Here is a 16,574-nt window from a genome sequence, read left to right on the forward strand (position 1 = left end):
AGCATTTTTTATTGATTGAAGACCAAATTACTAAATTTTTTTATAAAGCATCAGCTATACGTTCACTGAAATGCAACAGTTAGCCCCCCTCTGCAAACAGCAGTAAAGATGCGAGCCTGTTTTAATCTACATTGAACCCTGACGATAGGCTATATCATGCAAACTTATTTGTTGATAGTGAGCTATGGAGACATTGATGGCTGTGGTGAGATTGACGAGTGAACATTTATAAGGTATAGTGTATGAAATATATTTTATATTGAATTGCAGATTTAAAATACATACTGTATACAATAAGGGTTCATAATTTCACAGGTTGTAAACCTTTTATTCATTAAACACCCCATATAAAACCCAAGCACTGAATAAGAGTACTAATGTACTTACGCAGGTGCATGTACATTTGCAGGTTACATAAGGTTGTCACCACCCTTGCATAATTCTTCATATGTATACAATACTTAAAGAAAAGGTACATCGTCAACGAAATATACTTACACGGTTCTTTGCATGATAAATGTTACCCTCCTATTACTCATACATTATGGTTTGTTCCTTTGCAATTTAAATAAAAGTACACCGTTTTTTCGCTGTACGTACGCGGTACTTTTCATACTGAACATATGGTTATTAGCCCCTTATTACCCAAGCATTACAGTTTGTTCCCTTATACTATGCAAAAGTTATTTAATACTTACACTATACGTACAGAATACACCGTTATTTCACTGTACTTACGTGGTAATTTTTGTGTTGAATATCTGATTGTTACCCCCTTACCCAAGCATTACGGTTTGTTCCTTCATACCTACACATACGTTCATTATACTTATACAATACGTACAGAAAAGTAGACGGTAATTTCACTGTACTTACGCGGAACGCGGTACTTTGTGGGTTATGCAAGCTCCATACAGAAAGGGCTGTCACAGCCGGGATTTGAACCAGCCGCCTTGAAATGTCTATTACTGGAACAGAATTAGTCAATAGCCAGCCAGTCACTGAATAAAAATATTTAATGCAAGTTTTTGTATAAACTTCTTGCTATTTATTGGGAATGCATAAATGTAATATGTAATCCCCATTTTAGAATTTTCAAAAAAACTGGTGCTGTAATTAAATACCATTTCAACTTGTAGTAACAAGAAAGCTGTTAACTTCTACAATTTGTGCTTTATTCAGAAATCATCAATAAAGATTTACTCTCCATGTTTCCTCATTTCTTTTTCATTTTTTGTTTGTTTTGTTTTCCCCATTGTTTTGTTATGTTACTTTTAAGTCAATTTATAGTGTTCTTATTTTAGAAACATTCAAAGAAATGGAAAAGGAAAAATCTCTATACGGTTTGTAGCTGCAGAGCCATTTGAGCAGAGCTGAGCTCCAGCGAGGGGGAGCATGAGCTCTAGCTCTGCCTCCTGTAAGCTGTTTTAATGCGTACACCAACCCAACCCCTAACCCTACCCCCAGTGTCATCACTCGAAGAAGAAGTGCTAAAAAGGTGGAGCTCAAGCTCCCCTTCGCTGGAGCTCAGCTCACCCAAATGGCTCTGCAGCGACCACCACTTGACTATATTCTCTGTTTGATTGGTATACCGTTATTTATTTTATTTTTTTTAATTCAGATTGGTCAATGGTCCATTTTAACGATAGGTGGCGGTAATGTACGTAGAAGCCTGGTCAATGGTCCATTTTAGCGATAGGTGGCGGTAATGTACGTAGAAGCCTGGTATCTACCGTAAAGCAAACTGTTTAAGAAGGAGAAAGTATGCACATGGTCCGGAGGCTCTAAAGCTGCGTCCCAAATCGCATACTTATGCACTATTTTACACCATTTTGTAGTATAAATAGTGTTAGTAGTGTACTTTAATTACCCGGATGATGCACTCATTCAGCCGCTAAAATGAAGTGTGGAATGATGGACACTTCACGCACTCAACGACCGCAGGTTTGCTTACTTAGCGGAAGGGGCGGAGCGATCGGACGCACATGTTGAACAACTTTATTTATTTTGGATGGTGAAAGCAAAATTCTCCTACGAGAGTGATTATAGCGCCTCCCGATGGTGAATGCAGCAATACTCACGGCAGGTATTACTTGATAATTCAGTCGTTTATTTCACTGATTTGGCAACAGTCAAACGTCATCAGGGAAACGGTTTGAATTTCCGCTTAGTAAAAATACATAAGTGTGCCATTTGGGACGACACTACATACATATACTATCCTGTTGAGTGTGTAAGTGCATATAAGTACATAGTGCATGAGTGCATAGTGTATAGTGTGCCATTTGGGACGCAGCTTAAGAGAAGCTGCGTCCCAAATCGCATACTTATGCACTATTCTACGCCATTTTGTAGTATAAACAGTGTAAGTAGTGCGTTCACACTGAAAACTCTAATAATAATAAGTGCACTTTAATTACCCGGATGATGCACTCATTCAGCGCTAAAATGAAGTGTGTAATGATGGACACTTCACGCACTCAACGACCGCAGGTTTGCTTACGTAGCGGAAGGGGCGGAGCTATCGGACGCACATGTTGAATAACTTTATTTAATTTGGATGGTGAAAGCAAAATTCTTTTACGAGAGTGATTATAGCGCCTCCCGATAGTGATTGCGGCAAACCTCACGGCAGGTATTATTTGATAATTCGGCCGTTTACTTCAATGATTTGGCATCAGGGAAACGGTTTGAATTTCCCGCTTAGTAAAAAAAAAAACATTAGTGTGCCATTTGGGACAACACTACATACATATACTACCCTGTTGAGTGTGTAAGTGCATAAGTACATAGTGCATGAGTGCATAGTGTATAGTGTGCCATTTAGGACGCAGCTAGTGTCTCTGATCCATAACCCACAGTAGGTGGCGGTAATGCTCTGATAAGAATGCGAACCGCCAATAAACACCAGGAAAAAGAAGAAGAAGAAGTCCGGAGGCTCTAATGGCATCACAGAGGGAAGAGAACAGCACACAAATGCAAAATGAGGTATGGCTAAATAGACCTGCACCTACCTTAATCACACAGCGTTATTTCTTATATGTGAACTTCTAAAGTGTCGAATGGCGTTGTGTATGACTTTATGTGTATACAATATGATCCGATCAATGCGCAATGAGAAACGACAACGATGAAGTAGTGTTATAAAAGCGACTTGTGTAAATATCTTAATCTTAATATTGTTTTATTCGGAACAATGCATACCGATGTCCCTGTAGCCATAAGCGAGTTTGTTTATATGCATGTTCCTAACCAGAAGATGCTTGATGAGCCCGACATATAAACGCACAACAACTAAAGGAGTGCTTTTTTTTATAAGATTTAAATTGAAAAATGTCTCTATTCAAGCATGCATGCGAATTTTTGCCCCCAAATACCCTGCAGTTAAGTTTAATAGTTAACACTGCCACTCTTTAAGAATGATTAAAAACGTTTTTGTTTGACCTTTTAAATGCTTTAAGTTTGTGCACTAACGTTAGTCCCCTTTTCTCATCTTCTGCTGTTGTGATGCGTTGTTCTTTGCAAATAGACATTAAATTATTACGTTGTTTACACTTGCTTACTGACTTTTTAAACTGAGCAGTGTAACTTGTCGTTCCTATATGTATGTTTGTTTGACTGTGTTGTTAAGTTAGCAATGATTTGGCATGTTCAGTCCATGTGAGATGGCCAGTCACGGTTACATAAAAATATATATTACATTTTCAAGGAGGACAACATGACTTGAAAACGCTATGCCATTGCTTTGTGGATTCAAAATAAAAGCATTTTAAAGCAAAGAAAACGCACAGGATGTATTTTCTGCAGATTCTTTGAACTTGATTTAGCATCATAAAAATAAGATTTTAATAAGTGTAATAGTCTCATAGGAGGAGCTTGATGGATAGGCACTGACTCCATATTCAAAAGTCTGTGTTTTAATCAGTCTACACTGAAACTCCGCCATAGCGTTTTCTAACCAAAATTAGTTCAACATTTTCAAATTGATCTTTTACAGGTCAAAGATGCTGTATTTGGGGTTACTCTATAGTAGAACTTAATTGTTTTAACCGGTTTTAACTGAAAACACTATAATGCAAATACAGCCTAGTATAAGCATGATATCTTTACAGAAAACCTAATCTGTTTAGAAAGTCAGCCATCTAATTGTTCTTTATGTAATCATTGTTTATGCATTACACAGACACCTTAACCCCTGATTCAGAATCAATTTACTAAACATTAGTTTTGCAAATTAAATGTAACCACTGTTTTTTATGGTTCAGATGGAGAGAGTCTGTGGAGAGTCCCGTCTTCATTGGTGCACAAATGACTTTTTGCTCTGACATTGTAGCTTTTCACTGGCTATTTTAAAGAGCATATTGTAGGTTAGACACCCCAGTGAGACAATGTGTGTAAGAGTGAAGTAAGAATTAGATTTTCTTTAAAATAAACGTTAAAGTTTATTATTAAGCCATTTGGAGTCGTTTTAAGTCACGGAAATTTACTTCTGCATTTGAATCGCCAGACCAGAAGTGACGTCTGATCAGGGAGTTTGCGCATATAAACACTATGAAGACAAAAAAAAAAAAAAAAACACACTATGAAGACAACTGATCGTGGTGCGCGTTTGGTTGCCGCAATAAGACATTCTGAGAGACTCACACAAATGACAGACCACAGCCATACAATTATAAGCCTGCGGACAGACCAGCAGACAGAACAGCAGTCTGAGAAGTGTAATTTAACTCTATTGTAAGGGAGAACAGAGCAGGTTTATGGTGAGGCCAGTGTTGGCTTACAGAGAGATATGTAAGATAACAAAATCTTATCTGGCAACAGCAAAGCTAGTATTGATCATCTATAAGTATTAATACTTACCAGTAACAGAAACTAATGAGCATTTAACACAGTTATGCCACATTGACACTATTTTTAATAGTAGACAAGTGAATACAAAACACAAATAACACAGAACGTCTAGAATAATACAGAAACATGTCAACAAGGTACTGGAAAATCTTTTTTATTTTACAAATAGTTTTCAGAGCTTCTGTATTAATATAAAAACAACATCAAATATTAAAACAATTAAAATAAGTTTTTAAATATGTCTTTTTGTCATTTTTTCATTGGGTATAAGGTTATCTGTATCGGATCCCATTTAGGCTACAATCCATAAAAAGACAAGTATAGTTGTTACAGTATAAAATATTTACAAAGATTTGATCAACAGATCTAATCTGCATTATGATTAAATAAACTTCAACCCTAATTCAAGTTCAAATTCTAAATGCAACCCAAGGTCGATTTTTATTTATATAGCACAAAATCATAAGCAGTGTTAATACCCAGCATTTTTACTCTTTATATATGTATAAGTATCTGTGTGAGTGTGTGTATACTGAAAGGAAAATATATCATCTGACCCATTTAAAAGTATTTAAAATTATTTTTCAGTAAGTTGGCCAACGCTTATGTGGGTACCACACCATCATGTCTTTAATGTGTTAAATTGTGAATGCTGTGTAAAAAGATGCCGACAGCTTCATCCTTGTAAACCCGCTGGAAGGATCTAGAAAGGAGAGCAAGTGTAGTGCAAAGTTCTGCATTCTCGTCGAGCCTGTGATGAACTCCAGTAGTCCACCGTCAGACACGCAGTGAGGGCTGATGCATATAATCTGGGGAAATAATGCAAAAGTTTAAATCATGTTTATTAATAATATATATTTTAAAATTCACCATATGATTTTTAATATAACACAATACAGAAAACCCAACCACATTTGCAGACCTCTGGATAGTGAACTGCAAACTAGAGGTCTGCATTCCCGCAGCTGTCCCGTGGGCGCCGCGGGACCCGACCAGATTTCTACGGCGCGGGTATAAATTTCCGAATAAATCACGGGAGTGGTCGGTAACGGGTTTAATTTGGGACGGGAGCGGGCTGTCTGGCAATATCGCTCCCCACTCCTGAGTGAGCACGCGTATGTATGTGTGTAAATGAAATAGCACGATGCTGTGTTTAGCTTGTTTGTTGCAGTGTGTGTGTGTGTATGTATGCGCAGGCGCGAATGAGAGGTGTGTGTGTGTGTGTGTGTGTGTGTGTGTGTGTGTGTGTGTGTGTGTGTGTGTGTGTGTGTGTGTGTGTGTGTGTGTGTGTGTTAGGCTTGGGCGGTATCCAAATTTTGATACCGTCAAACCGCCTCCATATTTTACCCCGGTATCCGGTATTACCGGCGTAATAAAAAAAAATTATGACGTAAGGCTCAGACAGCGTCACCAAACTGTTGGCTTGAGCCTAAACCATTCAGAAACTGAATACATTCTATGCGACCTTAGGCTCGCGGTCAGAGAGAGAAAGAGAGAGAGAGAGAGCAAAGCGACGCACAGCACCTCTCTCTCTCTCTCTCTCTCTCTCTTACACATACCTGTACATACACACACACACACACAAATCTCTCCCGCGATTTATTCAGAAATTTACTCCCACACCGTAAGAAATCTGTCTGGCTCCCGCGGAACAGCAGCGTGAATGCAGAGCTGTAATCGGGCAATAAAAATTATACCCGATAGGTCCCGAGTCCGACAGGTACATTTTGATTGACAGCTTTGTACAGCCCAAACCCGTTCACAGCCTACATTAAAATGTGCTCATGCACACAGCTCTAATGCATTTTTTTCAAGAATGAGTAATTTATATGTTTTAACATCATTTATTCGTAACAAGCGTAGACTATAGGCCACTTGAAAGTTGGAACAAAGAAATAAAATAAGTCTTACAGCTGTAACATCGTAACATCTCAGCACTCTATAGGTCTAGGTACATGCACTTAGCCTTTAAATTAGCCTACACACCAATGAAAAGTAATCTTGCTTAACAAATCAAATTAAAATAGACTCTAAATGGTGACGGGTATTTTGGCAATAACGAAATTAAGATAAAGGCTGTGCAAGTTGTTTCTCCACTTCTCTTCACAATCTGGCATTAAGGCGACGGTGAAGCTGAATAATAAAAGAATAATGCCACCATTAGCCTGTATACTCTGTCTACATTATGATTATATGGTTTAATTAATATTTATTTATAATTTAAAAACCCTTTACTCACCAAGATTAGGCTACGTGTGTTTGTGGAGGATCATTATTAAATCCACTGGCTTTAGCGCAGTCTCTCACTCATGTGCGTCCAGCAGCTGAACACCCTTTCCTGCGGCTACAGGTCAAGATGCAGAGTTCTGATCCGGCTGATTTAGCAAGTTTTGTGTAGGATTGTTTGTTCATCTTCTACCAGTCAGGAACATGCATTTAATTTTCCATGACAGCAGTTTCACTTTAGCGAATGGCCTCTTCTTTTTACCTGTCAACTTGCGGTTTAGGGCTCTACCGTAATACGCAGTGTATGAGCGACCGCGAAATACCTGCGGCTGGAATAACCGCTCCTTATGAGCTAGTGAGTGGCTTGACCGCCGTCAAAATTCGCTTTTTTTACTACTTCGTCATCATTTGTTTCACCTTTGCAGGGATGGATTTTAATGCAGGGATTTGGATTTTTTCGGGTCTCGCCGGGTTTGGGCAAAGATCTTTAGCTCTAATGCAGACCTCTCGTTCATATTAACCACGTCTCCCTTCTGTTCAGTCTAAACTGCCAAACTGCAGGACACTTTGAAGCGCGACTCGTCACGTCACGTCACCTCTCCCCCTCCCTCTCCCCCTTCTCTCCCTCCCTCTCCCCCTTCCTTTCCCTCTCTCCTCCACACTGTCCCGTGATGACAACCACACATACGTTTTTGTAGGCATTAAATAAAGGATATTTAATATTTTATGACGGTATAACGGTATTGAAACTGACACCGTTGCTATTTTTAGATCCCGCGGTATACCATAATACCGTAATACCGCCCAAGCCTAGTGTGTGTGTGTGTGTGTGTGTGTGTGTGTGTGTGTGTGTGTGTGTGTGTGTGTGTGTGTGTGTGTGTGTGTGTGTGTGTGTGTGTGTGTGTGTGTGTGTGTGTGTGTGTGCGCGCGCGCGCGAATGAGAGATAGAGAGCTTTGCCTGTGTTTGTGCTTAGTGCTTATGATGTGTGTTAGAGGGCGCGAGAGAGAAAGCTTTGTCTGTGTGCGTGTGCTTGGTGCTGTGCGTGTGTGTGTTTATACAGACAGCTTGTTATAGGGCTGTCTGGACTGTATAACTGGGTGATTTTCGTTTTTTTTCTCCCCCCGCTCTTTAGCGGGATCGGGCGCGGCAGATAGAAAACGGGGCGGGTCGGGCAGCGGGACATCAAGTGCTTAATATAAGCGGGAGCGGTCGGGTTCCGGCTAAAACCTGGCAGGTGCGGGCGGGAGCGGGATTTAAAATTTAGTCCCGCGCAAATCTCTACTGCAAACCATCTTATATATACAGTAGACTGTACCCATTATAAGTTGAGCATGTAAGAACAAACAATTTTTTGAATGTTATTTGTTTTTCTTCTACAAGATGAATATTCCTCATACGTGAATAAAAAGTGCCTTTCCTCATTGACAGTACAGAATATTTTTACTCTCCCTCAAGTGGTTTCAAACCTTATTGACTTTCTTCTGTTGATCACAAACCAAGATATTTTGAAGAAAGCTAAAAATCTGTAACCATTGACTTCTATAGTGGGAAAAACAGATTTGGAAGTCAATGGTTACACGTTTCCAATATTAAAAAAAAAAAAAGGAAGTCAAAGATAGTGTGAGTTTACCTGCCTGCATTATATAGAAATATTGTAGTAATTCTTTGCCCTTCTAGTTTTTGTTATCAAATAATACCATGCACAAATAATTCACGATAGGGGTCATAATATTTTACCTGATGAACGAGGTGAATGTCTGAGGTAAAATTGGTTTTATATTCACACATTCTGACTTTCTCCCTAATAAGGCAAGGCAAGGCAAGGCAAGGCAAGTTTATTTATATAGCACATTTCATACACAATGGCAATTTAGAGTGCTTTACATAAACAAGAATAAAAGAAACAAGTAAAATAAAAATAAAAACAAATAATAAAAATGCCTAAAAACAAAACAAAACATAAAAACAGGTAAAATGTGATATAAAAGAATGAAGAAGAAGAAGAGAAAAACATGATAGTGCAATCTGTCGGACGCAGCACAGTGCTCATTCAGTAAAGGCACAGCTAAACAGATTTGTTTTCAGTCAATGTGCCTAATGTTGGAGCACATCTGATCATTTCTGGAAGCTGATTCCAGCAGCGAGGGGCATAGTGGTTAAAAGCCGATTCACCCTGCTTTGACTGAACTCTTGGAACTTCTAGTTTATATGATCCTAATGATCTGAGTGATCTGTTAGGTTTGTATTGAGTGAGCATATCTGTGATGTATTTAGGTCCTAGGCCATTTAGTGATTTATAGACCAGTAATAATACTTTAAAATCTATTCTGAATGTAACTGGCAGCCAGTGTAAAGACCTGAGGACAGGTATGATGTTCTCTGATTTTCTGGTTCTGGTTAGAATTCTGGCTGCAGCATTCTGGATGAGCTGCAACTGTCTGACTGTCTTTTTAGGAAGACCAGTGAGGAGTCCATTACAGTAATCCACCCTGCTGCTGATAAAAGCATGAACAAGTTTTTCTAAATCTTCACTAGAAACAAAGCATCTGATTCTTGCTATGTTTTTGAGATGATAGGATGCTGATTTACTGACTGCTTTGACATGACTGTTGAAACTCAGATCTGACTCAAGAGTCACACCAAGATTCTTGACCTTATTTTTGTCGTTTGACCTTTAGTGCCAAGGTACGCATTTACCTTGAGAACCTCATCTTTGTTTCCAAACACAATCATTTCAGTTTTCTCTTTGTTTAACTGAAGAAAGTTTTGGCACATCCAATTGCTCATTTCATCAATGCTTTGGCAGAGGGTGTCAATGGGGCTGTAGTCATTAGGCAGTAAGGCTAGGTAGATCTGAGTGTCATCAGCATAGCTGTGGTAGGAGATTTGGTTCTTTCTCATCATTGGCTCAGAGGGAGCATGTAAAGGTTGAACAGGAGAGGTGCCAGAATCGAGCCTTGTGGGACTCCACACGTCATGGGTGTCCACCTCGACCTATGGTCACCTATACTGACATGGTAACCTCTACCTTCAAGGTAAGATCTAAACCATTTGAGGACCGTGCCAGACAGCCCAACCCAGTTTTCTAGCCTATCCAGAAGTATGCTGTGATCGACAGTGTCAAATGCAGCACTGAGATCCAACATTACCAGCACTGTTATTTTACCTGAATCTGTATTTAGGTGTATATCATTGATTATCTTTATAAGAGCGCTCTCTGTACTGTGATGTGCTCTGAAACCAGATTGAAAATTGTCTAAACACCCCCTGAAGTTTAAGAACTTGTTAACCTGGTTGAAAACAACTTTTTCAATGATTTTGCCAATGAAAGGGAGATTTGAGATTGGCCTGTAATTGCTCAATAGGGTGTTATCCAGGTTGCTCTTCTTCAAGAAGGGTTTAACAACTGCAGTTTTAAGTGAGGTTGGAAAAATCCCTGAGAGAAGTGAAGCATTTACCACTTTTAGGAGATCCATTTCTAAACATGTAAACACCGTTTTGAAGAATGATGTGGGGAGCATGTCAAGACTGCAGGTTGATGTTTTCATAACTTGCACAATTTCTTCTAAGATTTTGCCGTTAATTGCCATGAAATCAGACATAATGTCTGATTTCTTAAGTTGTGGTTGAGCTTGTTTGATATCGACACAACTTGACTGATTGGATGAGCTGATTGCTTTTCTGATATTATTAATCTTATCAGTGAAGAAATGAGCAAACTCATTACATTTGCTTTCAGAGAGGAGCTCACTTGGAATCCGACTGGGGGGGTTTGTGAGTCTCTCTATCGTTGCAAAGAGTGTACGAGCATTATTTAAGTTGCTGTTTATAAGGCTTGAAAAGGAAGTCTGTCTAGCAGTGTTTAGTTCCATATTAAAGGCATGAAGACTGTCTTTATAGATATTATAATGGACTACTAGTTTCGTCTTTCTCCACATACGCTTAGCTTTTCTGCTCTGTCTTTTCATCATTTGTACTCTAGGTGACCTTGTCCAAGATCCCTTTAACCTGCCAGTCATCTTCTTGACTTTAACAGGAGCGATGTCATTTATGACATTCTCAATTTTAGAATTGAACAAATCAAGGAGAGAATCAACAGAATCTGCAGATATACTTGGTGCTAGCGATATGGCCTTCATAAACTGCTCACTGGTGTTCTCATTTATGCATCTCTTTCTGACAGAGACAGATCTGTCTTTAATAGCTGGAGTGATCAATATATCAAAAAAGATACAGAAATGATCAGATAGTGCCACATCCTTAACAACAGTCGATGAAATGTGTAAACCCTTAGTTATAAGTAGATCAAGAGTGTGTCCACGATTGTGTGTGGGTCCTTGAACATGCTGAGTCAGATCAAAAGTGTTAAAAACAGTCATCAGTTCTTTTACAGCATTGATTTCTGGATTATCAATGTGAATATTAAAATCCCCAGCAATACTAAAATAATCAAATTCAGAGGTTACAATTGATAACAGCTCTGTTAAATCCTCAATAAAAGCTGGAGAATATTTTGGAGGTCTGTAGATAATGATCAGTAAGATGCGTGGAGACCCTTTTAGTGCTATACTCAGATATTCAAAAGACAAATAGTCACCAAATGACACTTGTTTACAATCATAGACATCTTTAAACAGGGCAGCGATGCCTCCACCTCTCCTATTAGCTCTGCAAACACTCAAAGTCAAAGTTTAAAGGAGCTGCTTCATTCAGAACTGCTGCGCTACAACTGTCATCTAGCCAAGTTTCATTTAAAAGCATAAAATCAAGGCAATTTGTGTTGATAAAATCATTGACTAAAAGAGACTTATTGTTGAGTGACATTATTGTAAGTACATTTAAGACTTGTTTCAGTTGTTGTGTATGGTTTGAGGACTTGTTTTCAGCTGTTTGTGTAAAGTTGTAGGACATTTAAACTTGCTTTCAGTTGTGTTTAATACTACAAGTGTTTAGCCACTGTTTCCTTGGTTACTATAAGAGCTTGTGTAGCGAACACGGTCGGTTTCGCGTCGTCCGCCTCAGTTTCGGCCCTTGTTTTGACTCTCGAGGCGTGTCCAGCTGAATTTAATCAGCTAACGTTAGTGCTTTGGGGTTATATAAACAACTAGTTCACCGTGGCAGCCTCGTGTGAAGACCGACGAGTGTAATGACCATCGACTCTACCTGCGCGACTCCACCGAGCAAAGACACCGACAAAGCACTTGAGTACTTTACTTTCTTTTTTTTTTTTTACTTTATCTTTTGTTGTCAGTGCACTTTTATTATGTGTTTTCTAATTCCTGTTGTTACTAACACTCGCAAAACACGGGAGGTACGCTGCAGGCGTAATCCTCACAACCTTCGTTCAATACATGTATCTGCTATTTCACAACTCTCTCTCTCCGTGGGCCTCTGGAACTGTCAATCAGCTGTTAACAAGGCAGATTTTATTACCTCCATAGCTACATATTCTGACTATAATCTCATGGCTCTAACTGAGACCTGGTTGAGGCCGGAGGACACTGCTACACATGCTACTCTTTCTGCTAATTTCTCTTTTTCCCACACTCCTCGTCACACAGGGAGAGGGGGTGGGACTGGACTACTAATTTCCAAAGAATGGAAATTTACTCTGATACCGTCCCTGCCAACAATCAGCTCCTTTGAATTCCATGCAGTCACCATTATCCACCCCTTCTACATAAATGTGGTTGTCATCTACCGCCCACCAGGTAAATTAGGTCACTTCTTAGATGAACTGGATGTTCTTCTCTCATCTTTTTCTAATATTGACACTCCCTTGCTGGTGCTAGGTGACTTCAACATTTACGTTGACAAACCGCAAGCTGCACACTTTCAGACTCTGCTTGCCTCTTTTGACCTAAAAAGAGCACCTACCTCTGCTACCCACAAATCAGGTAATCAGCTAGACCTTATTTACACACGACACTGCTTCTCTGATCAAACAATAGTAACTCCACTACAAATATCGGATCATTTCCTTCTGTCTCTCAACATCCACATTACTCCTGAGCCGCCACACACTCCAACACTGGTTACCTTTCGCAGAAACATACGATCTCTCTCACCCAATAGACTATCCACCATTGTTTCAGACTCTCTTCCTCCATCTTGCAAACTCTCTGCACTTGATTCGAACAGTGCCACTAATACACTCTGCTCCACACTAGCATCATGTCTAGACCAATTATGTCCTCTTGCATCCAGGCCAGCCCGTGCCAGTCCTCCTGCACCCTGGCTCTCGGATGCTCTCCGTGAGCATCGCTCAAAACTTCGAGCTACAGAAAGAATTTGGCGGAAAACTAAAAATCCTGCACAGCTCTTAACATACCAAACTCTTCTGTCCTCTTTCTCAGCTGAGGTTACTTCGGCAAAGCAGACATATTACCGTCTGAAAATAAACAATGCCACTAATCCTCGCCTACTTTTTAAAACATTTTCCTCCCTCCTCTATCCTCCTCCTCCACCCGCATCCTCCACACTTACTACTGATGACTTTGCTACATTCTTTTGCACCAAAACTGCAAAAATCAGTGCTCAATTTGCTGCACCTACAACAAACACGCAAGGTACACCACCAACACCACACACACTCACCTCTTTTTCTCAGCTCTCTGAGTCTGAGGTGTCCAAACTGGTGCTATCTAGCCATGCAACCACCTGTCCACTCGATCCCATTCCCTCTCATCTCTTGCAAGCCATCTCTCCTGCAGTCATACCAACACTGACTCACATAATTAACACATCTCTTGACTCTGGTTTATTCCCCACTTCATTTAAGCAGGCTAGGGTAACCCCACTGCTAAAGAAACCCAACCTGGACCATACGCTACTTGAAAACTACAGACCAGTATCCCTGCTTCCATTCATGGCCAAGATTCTGGAGAAAGTAGTGTTCAATCAAGTCCTGGACTTTCTTACTTAAAACAATCTCATGGACAACAAGCAATCCGGCTTTAAGAAAGGCCACTCAAGTGAGACTGCCCTGCTCTCGGTCGTGGAGGATCTCAGACTGGCTAAAGCAGACTCTAAATCATCAGTCCTCATTTTGCTGGACTTGTCAGCTGCTTTTGACATTGTCAACCACCAGATCCTGCTATCTACGCTCGAGTCACTCGGCGTTGCGGGCACTGTTATACAATGGTTCAGATCTTACCTCACTGACAGATCATTCAGGGTGTCTTGGAGGGGTGAGGTGTCCAACCTACAGCATCTAAACACTGGGGTACCTCAAGGCTCTGTTCTTGGGCCACTTCTCTTCTCCATCTACACATCATCTCTAGGACCAGTCATCCAGAGACATGGATTCTCCTACCACTGCTATGCTGATGATACCCAGCTATACCTCTCTTTTCATCCTGATGATCCCTCGGTTCCAGCTCGCATTTCAGCCTGCCTGTTGGATATTTCACACTGGATGAAAGATCATCATCTTCAGCTGAACCTCGCAAAAACGGAAATGCTTGTAGTTTCTCCCAACTCGACTCTACACCATAACTTTTCAATCTAGATGGACGGGGCAACCATTACTGCATCCAAAATGGTGAAAAGCCTTGGAGTAACGATTGATGACCAACTAAACTTCTCTGACCACATCTCTAGAACTGCTCGATCGTGCAGATTCACACTCTATAACATCAGAAAGATCCGACCCTTCTTATCTGAACATGTAGCTCAACTCCTTGTTCAAGCTCTTGTTCTCTCCAAACTGGAGACTCTCTGTAACTCTCTACTAGCTGGGCTTCCAGCTAACTCTATCTCTATCAAGCCTCTTCAACTGCTCCAGAATGCAGCAGCACGAGTGGTCTTCAATAAACCTAAACGAGCACATGTCACTCCGCTGCTAGTCCGTTTGCACTGGCTGCCAGTTGCTGCTCGCATCAAATTCAAAGCTCTGATGTTTGCCTACAAAGTGACTTCTGGCCTTGCTCCTTATCTGCTCTCGCTTCTGCAGATCTATGTGCCCTCCAGAAACTTGCGTTCTGTGAATGAACGTCGCCTCGTGGTTCCATCCCAAAGGGGGAAGAAATCACTTTCGCGAACGCTCACGCTCAATCTGCCCAGTTGGTGGAATGAACTCCCTAACTGCATCAGAACATCAGAGTCACTCGCTACTTTCAAGAAACGACTAAAAACTCAACTATTTAGTCTCCACTACACTTCCTAATCTGTAATTGCCTCTCTGAATATCACACTAACTGTACAAAAAATAAATAAATAAATAAATAAATAAATACTAATACTACTAATACTTCCCTTCTTAGACTTTACAGACCTGAAACTTGATTATAGCACTTATTCATTGTTGCTCTTGGTTGTGTAAATTGCTTCCTTGTCCTCATTTGTAAGTCGCTTTGGATAAAAGCGTCTGCTAAATGACTAAATGTAAATGTAAATGAGTGATCTGATGTTTAAAAGCGCTAACTTAACAGTTTTAGCTGTTTTTTCTATAGTAGTCTCAGATCTACATTTAATAGACACCAGATTTGAATGATTTGCTATACGGCCTGATGAAGTCTTTGGTTTTCTGTCACTTAACACAATACATATCTGCTTAGAGAAAGCTGCTTACAGACACACTGGGTTCCTGCTTGTTCTGAAAACATTTGATAAAGACACTGTTATCTAAGCAGGTCCCTGACACACATCACAGAGAGCTCTTGTGTTCACCAGCTGAAGATGGGGCGTTGTTGTTTGGGCCCAGGCGGTCTGATCGGAGGGCTCTTCCAGGTGGGCTCATTGGTGGTTGTGGAGCAGGCCGCTTTTTGGTTGGTAACTGGGGGCTTGCGGCAATGGAGTGTGAAAGTTTAGTTCCAGCATACACCAGTTCCTCCATCTTTTTTGAAAAACCCAAGAGTGGTGAACATTGTGACAATGAGAACGTGTCCGGTGACAGAGGTTGTGCATCTGGAGATTCTGTCTGCAGAAATGTTTTCCTGAGGATCATTTTTGAGTGACGAGACTTGATGCTGTTCTGATGCATCACAGTCTGCCTGTGTTGAGCAGAGGGCAACTGATAGTGTCTCTATCAACATTGGTGTTTTGACTGCATGGCATTATCACTGTCCTTGGGTGATTCGTCAGCCACAAGTCCACTCAGGAGCTGATTTGAGGTCCTGTGGTCATCCGGACATTTGCTAGGTGTGTGTGTACAATTCAGTTCAGTGGCATACACAGCTGATGGATGATTGAGGGAGAAAAAAATATTGTCCTTTAGCACCTTTGCACAAAGTTTGTTTGGATGAAGGCCGTCTAATGTAAACAGCTGTCTTTGGTTCCAGAAGAGATTGAAGTTGTCGATGAAATTCAGTCCTTTCTTGTTACATGTTTTCTGTAGCCATACATTCAGACCAAGAAGCCGTGAAAACATATTTGTCCCTCTTGCAGGGAGTGGTCCACTTATGAACGGCTGAACCTTCAATCTTTCAGCTGTTTCCAAGAGCTCACAGAAATCTTTCTTGAGCAGTTCTGACTGTTCCTTCCGAATATCATTCTT

The 16,574-nt window shown here is 40.4% G+C and overlaps 1 protein-coding gene and 1 long non-coding RNA gene across 2 annotated transcripts in view; both read left to right on the forward strand.

Annotated features, from left to right (window-relative positions):
* Window positions 1-2,907: 2,907 nt before the first annotated feature.
* The window catches only part of naa38 (N-alpha-acetyltransferase 38, NatC auxiliary subunit), a 32,895-nt gene continuing 19,228 nt past the window's right edge, over window positions 2,908-16,574 (forward strand). Inside the window, exon 1 of the mRNA NM_001160291.1 lies at window positions 2,908-2,988. Within this exon, the coding sequence (NP_001153763.1) occupies window positions 2,944-2,988 (45 nt within the window). The 5' untranslated portion in view covers window positions 2,908-2,943. The remainder of the gene's footprint in view (window positions 2,989-16,574) is intronic.
* LOC141385614 (uncharacterized) lies at window positions 12,640-15,282 on the forward strand. Its single transcript, XR_015491838.1, has 3 exons — window positions 12,640-12,789; window positions 12,871-15,083; window positions 15,181-15,282. It is a non-coding gene; the product is annotated as an uncharacterized LOC141385614 (long non-coding RNA).

Source organism: Danio rerio, chromosome 5, assembly GCF_052040795.2.
Source record: "Danio rerio strain M-AB ecotype USA chromosome 5, GRCz13ab, whole genome shotgun sequence".
NCBI classification, from domain to species: domain Eukaryota; kingdom Metazoa; phylum Chordata; class Actinopteri; order Cypriniformes; family Danionidae; genus Danio; species Danio rerio.